Source organism: Trachemys scripta, chromosome 1 (assembly GCF_013100865.1).
Source record: "Trachemys scripta elegans isolate TJP31775 chromosome 1, CAS_Tse_1.0, whole genome shotgun sequence".
NCBI lineage: Eukaryota > Metazoa > Chordata > Testudines > Emydidae > Trachemys > Trachemys scripta.
In genome coordinates this window covers 46026078-46047541 of record NC_048298.1, presented here as the reverse complement: position 1 = coordinate 46047541, position 21464 = coordinate 46026078, and the positions used below count along the sequence as shown (strand labels likewise).

General features: G+C 40.4%; 1 protein-coding gene across 1 annotated transcript in view; it reads left to right on the top strand.

The window, feature by feature from the left end:
* The window catches only part of TES (testin LIM domain protein), a 36593-nt gene extending 16985 nt beyond the window's left edge, over nt 1-19608 (top strand). Inside the window, exons 2-7 of the mRNA XM_034768989.1 lie at nt 1107-1192; nt 10052-10304; nt 11635-11970; nt 15237-15452; nt 15981-16139; nt 18134-19608. Coding sequence (XP_034624880.1) covers nt 1107-1192; nt 10052-10304; nt 11635-11970; nt 15237-15452; nt 15981-16139; nt 18134-18325 — 1242 coding nt within the window. The 3' untranslated portion in view covers nt 18326-19608. The remainder of the gene's footprint in view (nt 1-1106; nt 1193-10051; nt 10305-11634; nt 11971-15236; nt 15453-15980; nt 16140-18133) is intronic.
* The last annotated feature ends 1856 nt before the right edge of the window (nt 19609-21464 follow it).

Genomic DNA, 21464 nt, shown 5'->3' with positions numbered 1-21464 from the left:
CAATGAAGTTTGAGAAACCCTGGACTAAACTATAAAAAGATTTGCTTTGCTTCATTGTTTTAGAGGCATAAGAATTACCATATTACATCTAACCAATAATTTAGTCTATTCTGATATAGTGGTATTTGACACCACTGCTTCCTTTCTTCCCACATCAAATATACTGCTGGCAATCTGAAGAATGGTGTGTGTACACATGCATTCTAGTGGGTGGAGAAGGAGTATTTTTTTGCACTATATGACTATAAGGATTGATGGTCATTGTCATTCTAGCAAGTGTAAATAAAAATTCTGTTCTTTCAAGTGTCTAGTCCTTTTTTGGAATCTTTAACTCCTTAGCAGTAATCTATGTTGGTGATTCCATGAATTACCCTGATATACCTTTTAACTTTTTTTGATAGCTGAAAAATTATTCGACCTTCTAATTTCACTGCTACGTTGCTGTATTATGCAACTGGCAAATATCACTCAATTGTTGGCTTTTATCATACCACTTATTATACTCTCTCCTGTTTTTCAGCATTCCAAATTAAATATGAGCCACTTTTATTCTCTCCATATATGAAAGCATTCCCCTACTGTTTACTCTCATTGCCCTTCTCTAGATATATTCTGTTGTGTCAGAGAGAGGTGGGCCAATGGTAATGATTGAGAACAGTATATGCTACACTGATTACAACACTATTGAGGACGGGATACGTTTAGCTATTCAGTGGCTAATAACATCTAAGCAATATCCGGCATTATCCTCGTGATGTTGTATTCTTTTATTCCTGACCTCTGACTGAAGTTAATGCCTATAAATGTCTTGAGGGAGTTCTTGACTGTAGTTTATATCCATCATTTGAACATATGTACAATTTAAATGTTTTCTGTATTTACCTTTAAAACTAGATGGAATAGCTTTTATGCCTCTGTTCTTGGTTCAATGACTAAAATGTCATCCTCCATAAGTTGTCATTTGATTATTCAAACTTCTTTTCTTTGACACTTAAGGTCTTGATCATAAAATGTAAGGGAAAAATAATGGAAACTGAGATGCAAAATATAATCTCTTTAAAAATAATTTTAAGTCTCATAAAAGCTTTCACTTTACTTTTAAACAGATGGGCTTAGGTCATGAACAAGGATTTGGTGCCCCATGCTTAAAATGCAAGGATAAATGTGAAGGATTTGAACTACACTTCTGGAGGTGAGTACAAGTGTGACTTGGCTAAAATATAAGGCTTGATCCTACAAACACTGATGCATATACTTAACTTCTGGGGTATAAGTACAGTAATGCTGTTGTCTTCAATCAGACTGCTCAAATACTTTATTGTTAAAGCATATGCTCAAGTGTTTACAGGATGAGGGCCATAATTTGGCAAGTACTTGAGCTGTGCCTTGTAGAGCTGTGCAAATAATAGCTTTTTATTTTTTTTTTTTCTTGCTGACTATTCTTTAAAACCAAATTAGGTTTTTTTTAGCTTTATAAAAAGTTTGAAGTAAATTTTGAAATGAAAGCTTTTTTGAATGGAAAAATCCAAACTTTAAAAAAAAAAAAAAGTCTAAAGAAAATGTTTCAGGAGGCAATTGGAACAATTTTTGGTAAATTCAGCACAACCTCATACTGTTTTGCTTGACCTGAATTTTTGAACTGGGGAAGAAAGGAATTTTGGCTGAAAGAATTCACTCTGCTCTAGTGCCTAGCTTCAGGCATGTGAGTGGTCTTCAATGGGGACTATGGGATTATTTTTGTGTTTAAAAGTTAGGTGCATGCTTAAGAATCCTGCTGAATCAAGGCCATAAATAGGAACTCCATTCCTCTATTTTATACACTGAGAGAAATGGGGGGGAAAAACACTTTGTTTTGATAACTAAATGTGTTGTGCCCCTGCTTCCAACAAAATACATAAGCATTTGTCTGAGATCAGCTGTAGTTAAAATGATTTTAATTTACGTTGAAATTGAGTTAATGTTTGTGGAGTATTATACAATTGCTAACTTAACTTTTGCCATGTTCAAGTAATTTATTTGAAATATTGCTTGAACTTTGATGGTATGCTGTTCCTGAATCCAAGATTGGCTATGGCCTCTATTTTCTGTGCAATAAACAGATAGTGGCTTTATGAGTTTTTTTTATAGCATTAGTATTCTGTATTTCTCCTGCTCAGCAAAAAAACTTCCACTTCTCCCATATTATCATTTCCACCACCCGCACCCACCCACCAGAGTCTGGGCTCTACTAAAGCCTGACTACATTTAAATTTTACTGGTATAACATTGTCGGTTAGGAATGTGGATTTTTCTTAACTGAAATAGTTATACTGGTAAAAGCACTAGTTTGGATGCAGAATACTGGTTTTGCATCAATATAGTTTAGTCTACTTCTTGAACTGAAATAAGTGCTTATACTAGCATAGCTTTTGTACTATATAACTATATCACGCTGGGTGGGTCTCTAGGGTAGACAAGGTCTATGACACATTCACTCTCTATTTAGACATTCTGCTGCAGCAGAGAGTAAACTCAGTATGCTGGATTCTGGATCCAAACTAGGGCTTTTACCAGTATAACTATTTCAGTGTATTGCCTTTAACTACTGACCCATCCTTCCTCTCTTGAATGGCCTTAAAAGTAAAGCAAGTAGTCTGTAAAGTGAATCATGCTGTATAAATGGGTACTGAAGGGAAAAAAAAGTCCAAGTTTTGCTGATAAAGGAAATGCAGACCTCCGAGTATGTGTTGCAGCAGCTCATCAGTCAGGAGGAGGAAACACACCTGAAAATCCATTCAGTTGATCATACTAGTTTGAAATAAAAATGCTCATATTTTAAATAGGATGTAACCACAAATGGACAAAATCTTAACCCGATCAGCTTTTCATTTATGTTAACCTTGAATTTACTAGTTATCTTTTCACTGAGACAAGAAAATGTGGGCAACAGGAGTGGTGAGGATTGCAGTCTGAGTTGCTGTTAAAGTTGGGAGGCTTAAACGAGATCTCTAAACCCAACCACTCTGTTTTATTCTGCTTGGACGTTTTTAACATCTGTCTGCTCTACTGTCTGAATACATTCAGCATGATACCAGTGTAGTACTACCCTCTACTGGATGGAATTGAATCTGCTCTCCAGTGTTTCAGTTTTAATTGGCTTCCCTTGGTTTCTTGAGCAAGGGTTCCCAAACTTTTTGCTGTGTGACCCCATTTTAATGAATTCCTCCCAGGACCCCAAACAGCATGGAGGACACCATTTTTGAAGAGCAAAATGGCATCCTCCACACAGCATGACCTTGGATGCCCATATTGTGAGGTCATGCCACATGGAGGATGCCATATTGCTCTACAAAATGGCATCTTCTGCACAGCGTGACCTTGTATGTGTGTTATTTGCAAGGTCAGGCTGTGTGGAGGATGCCATTTTGTAGAGCAAAATGGTATCCTCCATGCATCATGATCTTGCGCGCACCATACATAAGAGGTCACGTTGTGAAAAGCAAAAGATACTCACATTGTGAGTATCATCCACATACTAGGGATTGCAGCCACCCCAACTGCTGATGGTATGACCATAGTTTGGAAAGCCCTGCTGTAGTGTCAGGCATGAAAACAATATAACACGCTTCAAAGAGCTGCTGGGGATTCTCCTTATGCTTGTGTGAAAGACCCCATAGGCTTTCTGGAGAAAAAGATTGAGAGTTGTATGGCTAGCTGGTGGCAGGCCATTTCCCTTGTGTGGAACAGACCAGGTTTGGAAACTATAAGCCTCTTTCTATCCAGAGCACAGGATGGCTTGGAAGACAGAGGTGAACGGATCTATGTCATAAATAGGGCCTCGTGTATGGTGTGATTGTGAAGCCATGTAACTACAGGTTATTTTCGAATTGCTACAGAACTATTTGAAAGTCTAAGCTTTTTTTAAAAAAAAAAAAAAACTGTCTAGGCTTCAAGGTTATAATAACTAAGTGTAAGTCAATGTAGTGGTGTCTGCAAATAGCCTACAACAATACTCTTTGTGGCGGGGATGCACCCACTTCTTCTCAGAGGGGTATTAATACTGTATAGTTTTAAGACTTCAAAATTGTCCACAACACTTATTTTTCTCTGAGCAGTTTAGCGTTATCAGGCTAATTGTTTTGGGTTTTTGTTTTGTTTTTGTTTTGGCATTTCTGAACCACTATCACTATCACTATCACCATCAGGGTTTTTCTTTTTAAGAGATAACTATTAAAAACCATAGGTAAAATAAAGACTTAAAAACTGTTAAAGTAAGGCAGCATGGAATCTACTGTTCAAATTAAAATACAGTGTGAATTGATGATAGACTCATTCCTGCAGGGTTTTGCCACTCCTAGAAGGCAAGGAAATTGTGTTGAAATGCAGACTTCTATAAACTTGGCAAAACCTCCCTGCAAGGGGGAAAAAACTTTATACATTAACCGGCATTCTCTTATATTAATCTTCTTCAGCACTGCTTCTCAACCAGGGATGGGGGGCATGAGCAGGTTTCAGGAGGTTTGCCAAGACTCGGGCTCCAGCCTCGGGTGGCGGGACTTGGGGAGGAAGCGCCATCTCCACCTCCAACTCACCCCAGCAGGTCACCCGGCCTGTGTGGGTTGGGGAGGGGTGCAACCAAAAATTTCAAAATTACTGCAGAAGAAAGATCTCCCCCTGCTATCAGAAGGGGTTGCCTCACAGCCATTGGCTCCACTAGCAGGCAGCAACTAGCCAAGGAGATACACCACTGCTCTGTCCTGCTACATCAGCACTTCAGGGAGCAGGGCCAAATGGAAGGCAGAAATCGGGAGAAGGGGGGTATGTTGTCCCACGTGCCCCACCCCCACGTGTTGCCTCTGGTTGGGGGGTCTGCAGGTTTGCCTATTTATGTTTTAAGGGTCCCTCTCTCCCAGCGCTCTGCCACGACCACACAAGCCACGTTAAGGCGCTGCTGAGGCTTGCCAATGTAGACTAGCCCTTTAAGTATGATTACATACTTTTCCACTAGATGGGAGAGTAAGACTGGAGTCATGTAACATAACCTATTACAAGCAGCAGGGGATGTTCTGACTTGCCTTTTGAAATGCAGTCTGAGAATTCACAATGCTGTGTGAATACCAAAAGATGCTAATAGCCTGCCAAGTTCACAAAAAAAGCTATTTGGGACCAGTAGTTTCCTCAAGGTCATCTAACCCTTCCACACCTGGTACAGCCCAGGATGGGAAATATGGTGGTTTAAGCCACATTTCATATCTTCCCTCATTCTGGGGCCAAAAAGCAGATCCTGAGGCACATCTTGCAGCTGCCCTGAGGATAGGGTGACCAGACAGCAAATGTGAAAAATCGGGATGGGGGTGAGGGGTAATAGGAGTCTATGTAAGAAAAAGACCCCAAAATCAGGACCGCTGGTCACCCTACCTGAGGATGTTTTAAATTGCACCGGCTCCAAGGGTCTATACCAGTAGAAGGGGAACTTCAGGATTTCCTTCGAGACCTTTTCCACTCGGCTTACCCAGAACATCTCATCCAGTTCTAGGAGAACATTTCATCTTGTTTTCTGGGATCGAAAAACTCTGTTAGTCACTCAGGTTACTTTAATTAGGCATGTAACAGCTCTATGCCCACATTGGCCGGGCCCAGACCTGGGGTTTGCGTACAAGGTGATACCATAATACCAAATCACCTGTGTCACTGCACCGTTTATATATATTTTTCCTAGCTCAGAACATCTATTCTGGATTCTAACTGGTTTGGACACTGGGCAGATTGTGTGATAATTGCTTATGTCCTCGCCTTATCTACATTTCAAGCTTATCAGTTCAAGGTGTTCCCATTTATCTCAACTAGCCTGAAAACACTATCTCTAGCACACAGCCTGTCACACCCTTGTTTACAGTCTAACCTTGCACTCAAGTTTACTCATGCCTGGCAAGATCTATGCCTACAGGGGGAAGGGATGTGGAGTACCTGTATTCCCTTTATACTGAGGGCCAGGACCCTGAGATTTAGGGCTGTTAAACCAAACCTGTGCTAGTGAGGGGAAGGGGAGGGCATGCTATGGAACTCTTCTTGGGCAGCTGAATCTGCCAGCTTCAGGTTTGCTTTGTGCCAGGAGCCAGCACAAAGTGGATGTGGTAAAGACCAGGATGTGGCCCAGAGTGGTATTAAAAGGTTGGCTTTCTCAACTTCTTCAATCCCCCCTTTCCCTCCACCTCATCCTAACACACACATCCAGGGATGGGGAAGGTGCTGGCAGAGGCACTGAACCTGTTCTTCATGAACTTTTAATTTGTTTTGATCTAATAAACCCATCCTCCATCCCCTGAGAGTAGAAGGGAGGGGAAACCACTTTCTGCAACATGTAGATCTGGTGGGAAGTATAAGAAGCTGATTTCCATTCCTCACACCTCCACTCCCAAACATACACACTGTAAGTGCTGCTCCCAGCTCAAGGATTAGAATCATAGGGTTCAAAGAGACCTCAGGAGGTCATCTAGTCCAACCCCCTGCTCAAAGCAGGACCAACCCCAACTAAATCATCCCAGCCAGGGTTTTGTCAAGCACCACCTCCCTAGGTAACCCATTCCAGTGCTTCACCACCCTCCTACTGAAATAGTTTTTCCTAATATCCAACCTAGGCCTCGCCCGCTGCAACTTGCAGACCATTGCACCTTGTTCTGTCATCTGCCACCACTGAGAACAGCCTAGCTCCATCCTCTTTGGAACCCCCCTTCAGGTAGTTGAAGGCTGCTATCAAATCCCCCCTCACTCTTCTGCAGACTAAACAAGCCCAGTTTCCTCAACCTTTCTTCATAAGTCATGTGCCCCACCCCCCATTTTTATTGCCCTCCGCTGGACTCTCTCCAATTTGTCCACATCCTTTCTGTAGTGGGGGACCCAAAACTGGATGCAATACTCCAGGTGTGGCCTCACCAGTGCCAAATAGAGGGGAATAATTCCTTCCCTCGATCTGCTGGCAATGCTCCTACTAATGCAGCCCAATATGCTGTTAGCCTTCTTGGCAACAAGGGCACACTGTTGACTCCTATGCGGCTTCTCATCCACTGTAATCCCCAAGTCCTTTTCTGCAGAACTGCCACTTAGGCTAGGTCTACGCTACGGGGGCGGGAGGGGGGTCGACCTAAGATACGCAACTTCAGCTACGTGAATAGCGTAGCTGAAGTTGCGTATTTTAGGTCGACTTACCTGGCTGTGAGGACAGCGGCAAGTCGACCGCTGCCGCTCCGCCGTCGACTCCGCTTCCGCCTCTTGCCGCGGTGGATTTCCGGAGTCGACGGCAGAGCGATCAGGGATCGATTTTTATCTAAGGGGTACGAACACCTTTATACCCACCCTCCCCTGGACTCTTTGGTGGTCGATAAGGCCAAACAGAGAGAGCGCCAGGGGCTCCAAGGCTCCACCCCTAAAAACAGGGACACCAAGAAGCTGGACCTATTTGGCCGAAAGGTCTATTCGACCGGAGGCCTGCAGCTCCACATAGCCAACCAGCAGGCCATTGTAAGCCGCTACAGACATAACACCTGCTTGGCAACGGCTAATTCATGGAGCACCTGCCTCACGATTCTCAGGTGGATTTCTCCGCACTGGTAGAGGAGGGGAAGTTGGTCTCCTGGGCTTCTCTGCAAGCAGCTCTGGATGCGGTGACTTAACAGAGATGCTTTTTGAAACTTTGCACTTTTAGAGAGAGGTAAAGGATTGACTCTGTGTGCACAAATATGCAGAGGGACAATATGGTTGAGGTCTGTTATTTCTCACCTCTAGTTTGTTTGTTTATTTATTTACTAATTTAAAACATTTTTGCTGTAAAGGAGCATGTTATCTCTGGAGACACAAATCCACCATTTGAGAACTGCAAAACTAAGCATCTCTGATGGTATCTTTTAGACTGAGCACTGAATCCCATTCGGTAGATAGAAAGATTAACCTAAATAATTTATATAGAAGCCCCTGGAACCCCATAAGATTGGGTCCCTAATCCATGAATTATTGGAATTCATTTACAAAACTTTTCTTAAACATTACTTGAATATGTTGTCTCATACTAAAGAATTAGAATTTATAATCTCTATTCCATATGAGATATCTTTGAGTTTTAATTAAGATACATTATACATTATAGCTATCTTTAGATAAAATGCTTTTTGAGGAAAAACTTGTCAAAAAATCCGATTTAAATAAAAAAAAAATCATTGGTTTTTATCCACCATGCTCTGCAATCACATCAGCCAGCTCCCTCAGCACCCTCGGATGCATTGCATCCATCCCTATGGACTTGTACATGTCCAGCTTTTCTAAATAGTCCTTAATCTGTTCTTTCACCACTGAGGGCTGCTCACCTCCTCCCCATACTGTGCTGCCCAGTGCAGCAGTCTGGGAACTGACCTTGTCTGTGAAGACCGAGGCAAAAAAATCATTGAGTACTTCAGCTTTTTCCACATCATCTGTCACTAGGTTGCCTCCTCCATTCAATAAGGGGGCCCACACTTTTTCCCTGACCTTCTTGTGGCTAACATACCTGTAGAAACCTTTCTTGTTATCCTTCACATCCCTTGCTAGCGGCAACTCTAATTGTGCTTCGGCCTTCCTGGTTACACCCCTCCATGCTCGAGCAATATTTTTATATGCCTCCCTAGTCACCTGTCCAAGTTTCCACTTCTTGTAAGCATCTCTGTTAAGGCAAGCTGGTTGCCTGCCATATTTAGTATTCTTTCTGCACATTAGGATGGTTTGTTCCTGCACCCTCAATACGGCTTCTTTAAAATTTAGAACTGAGATCTAACCCAACCTTTTTCCACCAAAAGCATCAGATTTTCAGTCCCTTCATTGTGCTTTATTATTGGAAAATAACAATTGCTATCCTCTTCCCCCCCCCCCCCCCACCCCTCCACATGTGATCTGGAACAAAATAGCCACTGTGTCATTTCTTCAAGTTGCTGGCCCTTGGTCAGGGCACATTTTCTCTCCCTTGCTAGAACCTGGGAAGAGGTTGATATCTGGCAGACTCTCAGATGCCAATTCCTCCTTCACCAGGGACTCAGGCTAGGCAGTCTTCATCCAAAATAAACCTGTTTTATTGTCTTCTGCGGACATCACTTCATGGCAGGGGAATGGGAGTGTCCCCTCAGTTGGCAGACTTTAAGCACTAGAACTATCTGCATGTAGCTGAGGGAACTGGTCTATAAAATCATAATGGTATGGGGAATGTGAATAAGGAAGTGTTATGTACCCTTTCACATAACATAAGAACCAGGGATCATCCAATGAAATTAATAGACAGCAGGTTTAAAACAAATATAATGAAGTACTTCACACAACACACAGCCAGGGGATGTTGTAAAGGCCACAGTTCTTTGAACAGGATACAAAAAGAGATCTAGATAAGTTCATGGAGGATAGGTCTATCAATGGCTATTAGCCAAGATGGTCAGGGACAAGACCCCATGCTGTGGGCATACCTAAACCTCTGACTGCCAGAAGCTACGACTGGATGATGGGAGGGATCACTCGATGAATTGCCCCGTTTCATTCGTTCCTTCTGAAGCATCCGGCACTGACCACTCTCAGAAGAAAGAATGCTGAGCTAGATGGACCATTGGTCTAATCCCATATGGCAATTCTTATGTTCTGTTTTTGTGGTAGCTACTTCAGATATAGATTTGCATTTGTCCTCTTGAGCGAATATTGCAATATCTGACCTTGTTTTTAAGCACTTATTAGTAACTCTATAATAACAAACCACTGTGGGCATGTTCAATAAAAGGGAAGTGTGGAAACTGGAAAAGGAATTACCATTTGAGCTTTATAAAGATTGGGTCTTTTAAGGGCAAAGAAGATTACTACAGGAACGATGGAAAACCTCTTTAATTTCAGAAGGGTCACCCCAGTTTTTGCTCTATTCCTATTTTAAAAACACTAAATTATTATAGATGTACATTTTTGGAAAGCAGCAGATGTGCTTTTTTTTTTAGTGGTTCACTTTGATGCACGTAACTAACGTGAGATGTGGCCTGCAGTTAGGGTGCTAACTGCCTATATTCCTCCAAATTTATAGAAAAATATGTCGAAACTGCAAATGTGGCCAGGAAGAACATGATGTCCTCACAAGCAACGAGGAAGATCGGAAAGTGGGGAAGCTCTTTGAAGATACAAAATACACAACCCTTATTGCAAAGCTGAAAACTGATGGAATTCCCATGTATAAACGCAACGTAATGATACTGACTAATCCGGTGTCTGCCAAGAAGAATATATCCATCAATACTGTGACATATGAATGGGCTCCTCCTGTTCAGAATCAGACACTGGTAAGAAATGCAGAACTTACTTTCTGCTTAGTGATAACATTTTCCTGGAGTGTGGGTTTGTGGTTTTTTGTTTGTTTGTTTTCTATTTTGGTGGTTGAGGGGAAGACAGTGGGAATCCACAGGAAGGGTCAACATTTATGGATCTTGTATAGGATCAAGTCCTTGTTTTTGATTTGATTGTATCTCTGATCCTTGTTTTATAGCTCTTAAAATTCCCAGTTGCTTCAAAACATGATTCTCTCTCCCTCTTTCCCCCTCTACCTCTCAAATAAAAGAGGTGCTGGTATTCAGCCTGCCCCACCTATGTCTTCATACGGATCTCAGTATTTTATAGTTTACTGCACACTGTCTGTCTGTGAGGTTTTTACTTTGGAAGTGGTGGGGAAGAGGCCATGTTCTTGTCTAATAGTTAGGATTAAACGTTGCATTAGGCATATGCCTTTAGTAATGGCACTTAAGAGAATTTACAAATGCCCAAATCTGTCCTTGCTAGAAGGACTGAAAGAAATGGGATGTACTGTTTTAAAAAAAAAATACAATTTATGTCATTGTTTAAAGTAAAGGGAAACACTCAATGCTGCACGTTTGTTACTGTATATGGTAAGAACAAGCTCAGTGTTGACATCTAAAAGAAAAGCTCCCTTCAGTTTGTTAGCAGCTCAACCAGATGAGACACTTGGATAGCCTTTTGGGGATTTTTATTTTACTTTTTAACTTGAATTGTTGACTTTATGTACTGGAGTGCAATCTGATCCATAGCTGGAGATTCTCTCTTTATGGCCTGCTTCGAACTATGCTAGGACACAGTATCTTTTTTCAGTGATTTGCTTAAAATTACATATGCTAAACCCTGCAGTACTTAACATTCATTTACAGATCGTATTTTTAGTTTTGTACTTGCTTTCCTGAAACTACATCTTCCTCTTTTGCTACAGTTATTTGTAACCAGTTCCGTGCCCTGAGCAAGCTGCCTAATGATTTTTGGTTCAGTTTCTCCATCTGTAAAATACTTAACTATTTTATATACATGTTGACAATGTTTTCAGAGTGCTATATAAATATTAAGCATTGTTGGAGATTACTTACGGGAGTAAATACTACAATTTTTTTTAATGCAGTAATAGACTTGGAATCAAGCATGTCTTTCATGTTGGGCAGAAGTCAGTTAATCTACTGCATTCATCTTGAGCTACTAACATTTGGGAGCTTAATGTTTATATAGAAGATTTTGCTAGTGATTAATTTGACTGTTGCTGGTTTTAGCCATGTGTTTAAAAAGCTAGATTCCATAATTGAAGTGGCATCTGATATCTAATTGTTCCTGGTTTAGGCTAGACAATATATGCAGATGCTTCCAAAGGAGAAACAGCCTGTGGCTGGCTCAGAAGGTGCTCAGTACAGGAAGAAACAGTTGGCTAAGCAGCTGCCTGCTCATGATCAGGATCCTTCGAAATGCCATGAGTTATCTCCTAATGAGGTGAAGCAGATGGAACAGTTTGTGAAGAAATACAAGAATGAGGCACTTGGTGTGGGAGATGTCAAGTTCCCTAGTGAGGTGGAAGCTAAAGCCACTGACAAGAATAATGCAAATAATGGTGACAGAAGCACCTCAGCAGCTGTAGGAGCAATGGAGGACAAGTCATCAGGTCAAAAAGGATCCCAGTATGTAAGTATAAAGATAGCAGCAGGTAATAGCAAAGGCTACAGGTAGACTGCTGTCAGATACCATTCAAACTACTATTTTAACCTATTGAGCTTGTACATTGGAGGTATTTGAAATATCCTTAAATGCATGACTCTTGGCAGTATTAAATAAAAGTATACCGCAAATACCTCTAAGCTTCCTAACTATGTAGACTATTATACCTTATTCTCCTAAATAATATAACAGTGTGGTTCATAAAGAGGTGATCATGGATGAGAGTAGTGTTCTTTCTTTATGCTATAAACTAATCTCGTAAGGGGAAGGAATGTTCTTAGTAGTCTATTCTCTCTCTCCTCTTGCTGGGAAGGGAAGATTTTCCGAGGTAACTTAACTTGCTGACTTTTACCTAGAACTAAAAAACCAAAATATTATATATTCCTAATAAAGTAAGTTTCCTCACCAGTCAGACTGTATAACTGATTGATATTTTGACTAGTCAGATTTTCATGTTGAGAACTACATTTTCTTTCTCTAGTATGGTCTTCAGTTCTATGCGGTGTTGAAGGGAAGGCATTCATTCCCAGTACTGGTAGTAAAATTTTATTGTCTCAACAAGATCTGAATAAGATCTCTTAGTTGACAGTTCCACAAAAATGAAGCAAATAAATACTACTCTTGTGTTCTTTTATATTCTTATACAAGTATGTTTTAACCATACTTGCTTTGTTAGGATTAGAGATTGCAAACACCTGCTGTGTATATCTCTGATAAACTGCACTTCTTTATACACAGGTAACTGAGGGTTAGACTGAACCACAGGTGACTTGTTACTAGAATTTAGGACTTTACCATTTACTTTTTACTTATTGCCCCTCCTACTCTTGCTATTGGGGTTCAAAGAGTAGATAGTGAAATTTATTGGAATTCATATTATTCACCTCAACCATTTACAAGGGACTGCTACAACTGAATGAAAGTGTTTTTAGTAACTTCAGAATATCTCAGAAAAAAACATGGAATAATGCATGGAAGGCATGGGGCTGGTGGGGGAGGAATCTGTAACTTTAGAGTTCATTCTCTGTAAGTGTATCATAAGAGTTATTCCTAACATAAGACTAGATTCTGTAGCATTTTGTCTAGTGTATTCAAAGCTTTTAAACTAAGTGTGGACTGATGCAGTTAAGGAACTCTATCTGACCATCTCTGCAATCCTTATTCAACTGCTGCAGCAAACTAGATATTGGTAACTACTTTTTGAAATAAATAACAAGACTGCCATTGCAGTAATGGTTGCTGCTACCGCATGTTAAAATAACGTGCCCATGTGTAGCAAATCACCTATTGACAGGCCATGGTGAAATTAAGCCATAATACAACAAGATACGTCATGAGTCAGAATCTTCTTCTCATGATACTGCAGCAGCAATATCTTTCGTGTTACAAAATAAACTCTCTAATATTTTCTTAGAAGCACCCCCTTGTGCAAAGTGTGATACCTTGCAACACACCCTAATGATGAACTGCTCTGGAAATATATTGGCTTAAGGGAAACATCACTCACAACCCACTGTGGAGGAGCATTTACAGAAAATGCCCTGCTGCCAGTTTTCTCCCATTTAAATCTCCTAGGAGTTTGTAAGCTAAAGCACCTCAGTGTAGCATGATCTGCCCTGGTAAGAAGGAGTCAAATAGTGACATTATGACCCATATATATTTGTGTGTTTCCAAACTGAATTTAAAGGGGGATGGTTGGGAGTCTCCCAATACCTTGATAAAACCAAATTTTTACCTATATTAGGGCACACCCAAATACATATTTTCATTAAAATGAACTTTTTTGTTTTCTTATAAATAAGAAGCCTTGTAGAGCAGGGAGATTGGATAGTCAGGATTCCGTGAGTCAAACTTTATCTGTCTGGTGCAGGAAAAAATCTTGTGTGAACAATGCCCCTCTTTGTCCCACAAGGGCTAGTGAGTTGTAGGGGAGGTGGAGTCCATGGAGGTCCTACTCTGGCTCAAATTGAAACTAATTGGAGACAGTGGCAAGTTTTCCTATGGGAGCAGAAGCAGGCCTGAAGTAAGGATATGAGCCAAAAGAATATTTATTACTTCTAGTGCTTTTCCCTTCAGCTGTTTCCCTGCCCCCTTTTTTTTTAATTTGGACTCTCCCTTTCATGTACACTTCCTGGAGATATTTTATTTGAAAGGCGTGAAAAGCAGAGTAGAACATTTTATTGACTTCAGTTTGGGGGAAAAAATGAAAGGAGCCAACCAGAATAGAGGGATTGCAGCAGCAGTGGAGAGTTTCATATTCACAGTATAGCTATTGGAGGGAGGAAAAGAGGCACACCGTGAAACAAAACCAATCAGTGCAGGCAAGTGCGTAAGTGATAAATAAACAGTGTAGCATACACCATCTCTAATGTCAAATTGGCGGACAAAACCACTTCAATATAGAATATAAATATTAGTAAAACAATATGCCTAGACTTCTTGGAACCTATTTGTAGTATGATTGTGTTTATACTTTTCTCTTCCTTCCCCCTGCCCAAAGATAGATAATTGGACAACAGCCCTGAGTGGCTCAGCAGCACAGGAGTGTAGGCTTAACACACAGATTTTTGAAATAAGAACAATATGTGCCTTCTGTGTTTGGCAGATACAGCCACTATTTTATAATCTCTTCTCAATACTTAAAAGTATATGGCCTTATTCTTATGTTATATGATCCAACTATTGGTTTCACTAGTTATTCCTCATTCTCACAAAGAGTTGGTCCATAGAATACTAGATTAGCTAATGCGATAATGGTCACTCACCTTTTGGGTGCTGTTCTTGACTCTTCACAGATTGATAGACTCCAAGGCCAGAAGGGACCACGGTTATCATTTAGTCTAACCTCCTGTATGACATAGCTTACAGAACTCCTGTAGTAACATGTACTAATTTACTTTCATACTGTTCCATGAGCCATGTGAAATTTTCTGGTGGTCTCAGTCCAGTTCTAGTGGATAAATATACACATTGCAAAAACCACCCTCCAGTGAATTAGCTTTGGTGCTATGCTAGCATAGCATCAATCTCCTTGTATTATTGCTTAATTAAACCTATTGTTTGACCTGAGATAAAACTTTCTAACCTTGACCTTGGGAGTAACTCCACCTCCTTAATTTTAGGCTGGGAAGTTAGGATTTACTGAAATACAAATTGTGGGATTTTTTTTTATATAGATATATTTTATATATCCTCATTTTATATCTAACTTAATTTGGATGGCTTCATTGTAGTCCTGCTACCGCTGCAAATTAAACATGAAAGAAGGTGATCCAGCCGTTTATGCTGAGCGTGCTGGATACGACAAACTGTGGCACCCCGCTTGCTTTGTCTGCTGCACCTGTAGTGAACTTCTGGTGGACATGATCTACTTCTGGAAGAATGGAAACCTATATTGTGGAAGACACTACTGTGACAGTGAGAAACCCCGATGTGCTGGATGTGATGAGGTAGGGAAAGCCCCCAGTCCCCATCCCGTGTTCATATTTAGAATACTGGTTTTTTACTGCAAACCAGTCTTTTCTTCTGAAAATAATTGAATATTAACGAAACAGTGCTATACAAAGGGATGAATGATACATTTTAATTATCAATTAAATGAGAGATGACATATATGTGGAATACAATGCAGTTAGCTTGGTCTTGCTTAAGTCTTTCTTGCTAAGGACGCTAGGTGGAGTGCCTTGCTAAATTATACAAATATCTTAACGTAAAATGCAGAGAGCAGACTGATTAATGCCATTGGAATCTACTGCATTAACAGCGTCATTAGAGGGTCTCTGAAACAAAGCCAAGCAAATGTAACTTTAAATGTGCATGGAATATACACTTAAATGTGCAGGAACAATCTGGATTCAGAAATAGTGGAATCAAATGACCAATTTTGGAAACCTGGCAACATGCCTTGTTAGTGGTATAAAGTTTCCTAGACAGAAATACTGTTCAAATCATACATTTGTGGTGTTTTTCCCCCATAGCTGATATTCAGCAATGAATATACCCAGGCAGAGGGTCAAAACTGGCACCTGAAACACTTTTGCTGCTTTGATTGTGACTGCGTCTTGGCTGGGGAAATCTATGTCATGGTAAATGACAAGCCTGTCTGCAAACCATGCTACGTGAAGAACCATGCTGTGGTAAGATACTTCATGTTATCTTGATTTGTAAGAAATGAGAATGACTACAATAACTTCTGATGGTACAGTATACAATCACATTCTCATCCATGCTATCTAAGGTATGAATTGTTTCAATTTGGGTCAAAGTCTATCAGTTGTCTTCTACTTTCATTTGATACTGAAATAATTTTCTAATTTGTGTATATATAGAAGCAGTTTAAAAGAATGCAATATGTTAACCTACTAGACAACTTACAGAGCATTTAGTATGTAAACTTGAACCAAGACTTCCGAGAAACTGAAAGATTTGAAAATGGGCTAATGATGATTTTGTGGGTGAGGTAATATATCTTTTAATGGACCAGCTTCTCTTGGTGAGAGACAAAGCTTTCAAGCGTACAAAGAGCTCTTCTTCAGGTCTGGGAAATATATTTAGAGCTTTGACACTCTGAGTACATTTCCCAGATCTGAAGAAGAGCTCTTTGTAAGCTCAGAAGCTTGTCTCTCTCACCAACAGAAGTTGACCCAGTAAAAGATATATGACCTCCACCACCTTGTCTCTCTAATATCCTGGGACCAACACAGTACAACAACACTGTATACAATAATGACGACTTGTGTAACTTACTAGGATAGCAGGATGGTTTTAAGATTTAGGAGACATTAAGTCATTTTGCTAACATAAACCATGGCTACTACCATTTTCACACTTTCACACTGTCAGTTTCATCACTACACCATCAGTGGCTTTTTATCTCAGATGTCATCATTACCTTTCAGGTATTACTGATTACACATAAAGTAATAGTGCAGATCATCATGAAGTAGGAAGTGAGTTCCCCAGCAGGTCAGAATGACTAGGCAGCCCTGCTTTGCCTTCTCCTCTGAGGCTATAAACAGCATAATTGTTCACAGTTAAGTTACTGCACTGCCCTTTCTAAGCAAGCACATTTATTCTTGAGGTGAAAGAACCTACATACATGCTAATAAGCTTACCAAAGCTCACTCCAGTTCCAACAAGGAGTCTAGCAGATGAACAGTCCTTAAATCCCATACGAGGGGTGTTCTGTGGTCACAGGTTCATAACACCTGTTTGCTCTGACCAAGAATGTTCATGACTAAATCACTCCTTTATACAGTTTGGGACTCTGATTTGTCCTCGTGTAACAGATGATCAGCTGACAAAGGCCCCCTCAGGGTGGGGTTGCCAAAGGCTGAGCTCTTGTATAACGGGAGAGGGTACATTGTTTTAAACAGTCCTCTGACGCTCATAACACTTTCCAGGGTTTACATTAGTCAGGTCTCCCCCCACAGACCTTACATACAATCCCACAATAATACAAACTCATTTGCATTTGTAATACAATGAACTCCTAAGATACTTAGACTTAATTCAGTAAGGTTTGTCCAGAATACTGCAGGATATTGCCATATCTGTCACAACAGGAGCTACTGACCATACTGGATTGTGTTACGGAAATCAGTGGGTGAAAAATGCAAGTAATTGCAGAGGTCAGTGATGGTGCGAGGTAACTTCCCCTACGCTGGCTATGCAATTCATCAGGTCTGTTAATGCTGTGTTGTCAGTGGCAAGCTGTTCCAATAATGACAATGACCCTGGATGTGGCATTTAATATGGTGCCGTGTACAACATATAGCATAATGAGGACTTGTCCTGGTTGGCCCCTCAAGTCACCATCGCTATATAAATGTTTAAGTTTAGGCTCTATTGCAATGGGTTCTTTAATTTATTTTTTTATTTTAATTTTTAAACACTAGTGCTTGCTCGTTCGCTTATTTTTTAACATGTACGCTGACTACTTGAAACCATCTGATAGCCAAGTTAGCTTTAAAGCTTTCTTTTGGCCTAGAAGAGTTCTTACAGTATTTATTCCCCTTTGTGCATCTGTCATTCCCAGCCAGTAATTCCTATTGCCTTCCATGAGTTCTATCTTCTCCTCAAATTGGAGAGAGAATGTGTTTATAATTTGATTGCTGTTTTCACTCATCAGGTTTGTCAAGGCTGCCATAATGCTATTGATCCAGAAGTTCAGCGTGTAACCTACAACAACTTCAACTGGCATGCCACAACAGAGTGCTTCCTGTGTTCCTGTTGTAGCAAGAGTCTAATTGGCCAGAAATTCATGCCAATAGAAGGAATGGTCTTCTGCTCAGTAGAATGTAAGAAAAAAATGATGTCTTAAGAAAGGGAATATGTACATGAAACTAAGTATCCCCATGTTTCAAAGTCATTGCATTTTTACTGTAAAATGCAATATCTGGGCATTTTAAAATTGGCATATTCCCAAAGACTCTGAATGAATAACCAAGAAACTTGCTCTGTAACTTACTTTCTTTAACTATGAGTAATACTTTGTGAAAGTTTCATATTTCTCTATTCTTTATGGTATTGCTTTAGAGCACTTAATGCTAACTTTTTCATATCCCAGATATGTAGAAAAATATGATGTGAGCTACATACCTTAAGAGCTGTCTTCACCAAGAAGACTTTCCTTTATCCTTCTTTTGTAAAATGTAGGATAGAAAACAAGCTTAGAACTAACAGAGCATATTTCCTGGGTGTGGCTCTTTATGTGAGTGATACATACAGGTTTCTCACTTCAGTTAGGGCAGTAAATTAATTTAACGGTTTTAAAAGCATTCCTGCTTTCATCGAGCAATTTGCTAAAGCCAAACATTTTGTCTAAAACAAAAATGCACCCAGATTTATAGAACAACTCAATAAAAGCGGAATGCAATCTGTCACTTAATCTTCTTAATTTACTCTCCCTGAAAACAACTTAACTTTTTAGTAGGTGTACATGAAAACTAAAGAAAACTGTTGTCAAGCTGGAATATATGAGTGAGGATTCATTCTTCTAGTTCAACAAGCGTAGGCCAGTCTGATTTTTGAGCATATCCTTTCTCCTTCTCTGTAAAGAATTTTAAACTGGCTTTTCCAGTATTTGTGAATGCCCTTTTCCTAACTTGTGCAATTTATCAAGGGGCATGGCACAGAATAACACATCTATTTTATTCTGAGAATCTGGCATTCTATGAAAGGTGAATAACTTTACATTTTGAGTGATCTGAATTTTTATCCAGAAGTTAGTGGCATATGTTGTAACTTCTTAGCAGCAGCAGAAACAAATGGATAGTTTTCTCACAAGACCCTTTCAGTATTTGTATTTGAACAAAAACTTTACAGCTTCATATTAACTTTACTTACTCTAGAACTCAAAATGGATTAAATATTGTGATTATTTTGGGGAGAGATCTGATGGGGAGGGGATAAAATTTACATTTGTTTACTTTCTAAGAATAGATTCTATGCTGAAATGTCTTAATCTGTGTAATACAGGTGCCAAACATGAATGAAAGAGATGTTGGTCTTGTAAAGAACTATGCAAATTTTCAAATTCATCTCTTTAAAAATTACACGTCCTGTATGTACCTTAATGCTCACAAATAAAAAAGCTTTGCTCAACTTAAGTTGCATAATTTCTATTCCACTCTTTTAATTGCTGTATTATGCCTTTACTGCAGCAGGGGGAGTTAATGTCAAGGACAAAAAAAAAAGTCTTTGGGTAACGATTTTAAGCTTCGCACTGTTCTGAAGATAATACTTGTTCCTGTTGTCTTTTTATGCACTTTAGAATACAGAAGGGAAAGGTCTGTTCAAACCATGTACTGATCATGATCTTGATATGAATTTATACAACTTTGTTCAAATACCACTAGTTCCAATTTTGTATCAAAGGTCTTGTGCTTAAGGCACAGGACTGGGAGCCCTGAGGGCTATGATTTCTCTCAGCTTGTCTGCTGAGTGAGAATGATGTGCTAGAACTGCACAAAAGCATTGAGGCCTTTGTAAAGTGCTTTGAGAGCCAATGAGTGTGCTGCAAAATACCACAGTTGGAACTACATGAACAATAACCAATTTAGTATTGCAGTCTAGCATAGGGGTTCTCAAACTGGGGGGGTTGGGATCCCTCGGGGTTGCAAGGTTATTACATGGTGGGTCGTGAGCTGTCAGCGTCCACCCCAAACCTTGCTTTGCCTCCAGCATTTATAATGGTGTTTTAATATAGAAAAGTGTTTTTAATTTATAAGGGGGATTGCACTCAGAGACTTGCTATGTGAAAGGGGTCACCAGTACAAAAGTTTGAGAACCACTGGTCTAACAGGACACAAACATAGGTTTCCTGGACCCTTTATTATGGAAAATTGTACAACCGTCTCTTTGGGCTTGAGACATCCTAACAGCCCAAGAGGACATACCTAAAGTGCATGTCCCTGAACTTGTACCACCATGGACTGTGATCTTGCAAGCTAAGCAGGTTCAGGCTGTGTCAGTAGCTAGATGGGAGACATCCAAGGAAAACACATGTGCTATAGGAAGTGGTGGGGTGATTCCCATGAACAACTCTTTGAATTAGTACTGAACCAAAGACCTGTCATGCTGGTGGAGGCACCATCTGTTGGATGAGAATAAAACAAGGTCCAATTGCTTCTAAAGATGTAACTGCTGCTTTTTTGCAAGTGTTGGGTGGATCTGCCGTGATGTCTGACCAAATTCCATTCTAGTAATAGCATGTGATCTCCCTAAATGATCCTTTAATTGGCCAAGATGTTCACTTTCTGTCCTTCAACTGTCATGGGATTTTGCTGTTCCCAAGGTAATGGCAACATTCAGACATCCCAGAGGGGCTGGTTGTAGTGATGATTAAATGATACAGTTTCACACCTTGAGGCTTATAGATGGCACTGTGTCTGAGTATTAGACAAAACTGCCAAATTGAGGCAATGCACGTTCATCTTCTCATTGAGTGACTGACAGTCATTAATTAAATTTGCCAAGCTGAAACCCAGTGTTTTGTAGTAATGAGCTCATTGCTTTCTCAAGCATGCCAGCCTGGCTCTCTTCTCTAGATAGCCTAAAGGCATGCTGCTCTCTGATGAACCTACTTCTTCTCTCTGCTTCATACTTCTGGGATGCCCATGTCCGTCTGGGTCCCAGGTGCTTCCAAAGCATAAGTTGATCTACCTACCTGTTAGCAGTTTGGGTGTGTCTACACAGCAAAGAAAAACCTACAGCTGGCCTGTGCCAGCTGACTCGGGCTCAGGCTGCAGGGCTGTTTTCATGGCCGTGAAGACTTCTGGGCTCGGCCTGGAGCCCAGGCTTTAGATCCCTTCTGGGTGGGAGGGTCCTAGAGCTTGGGCTCCAGCTTGAGCTCAGAAGTCTACACAGCAATGAAAGAGCCCCACAGCCTGAGCCCCGTGAGCTATGCTGTCTAGGCATACCTTTTGTGGTGTTCAGGGCTGAACTAAGCCAAGCTGAGG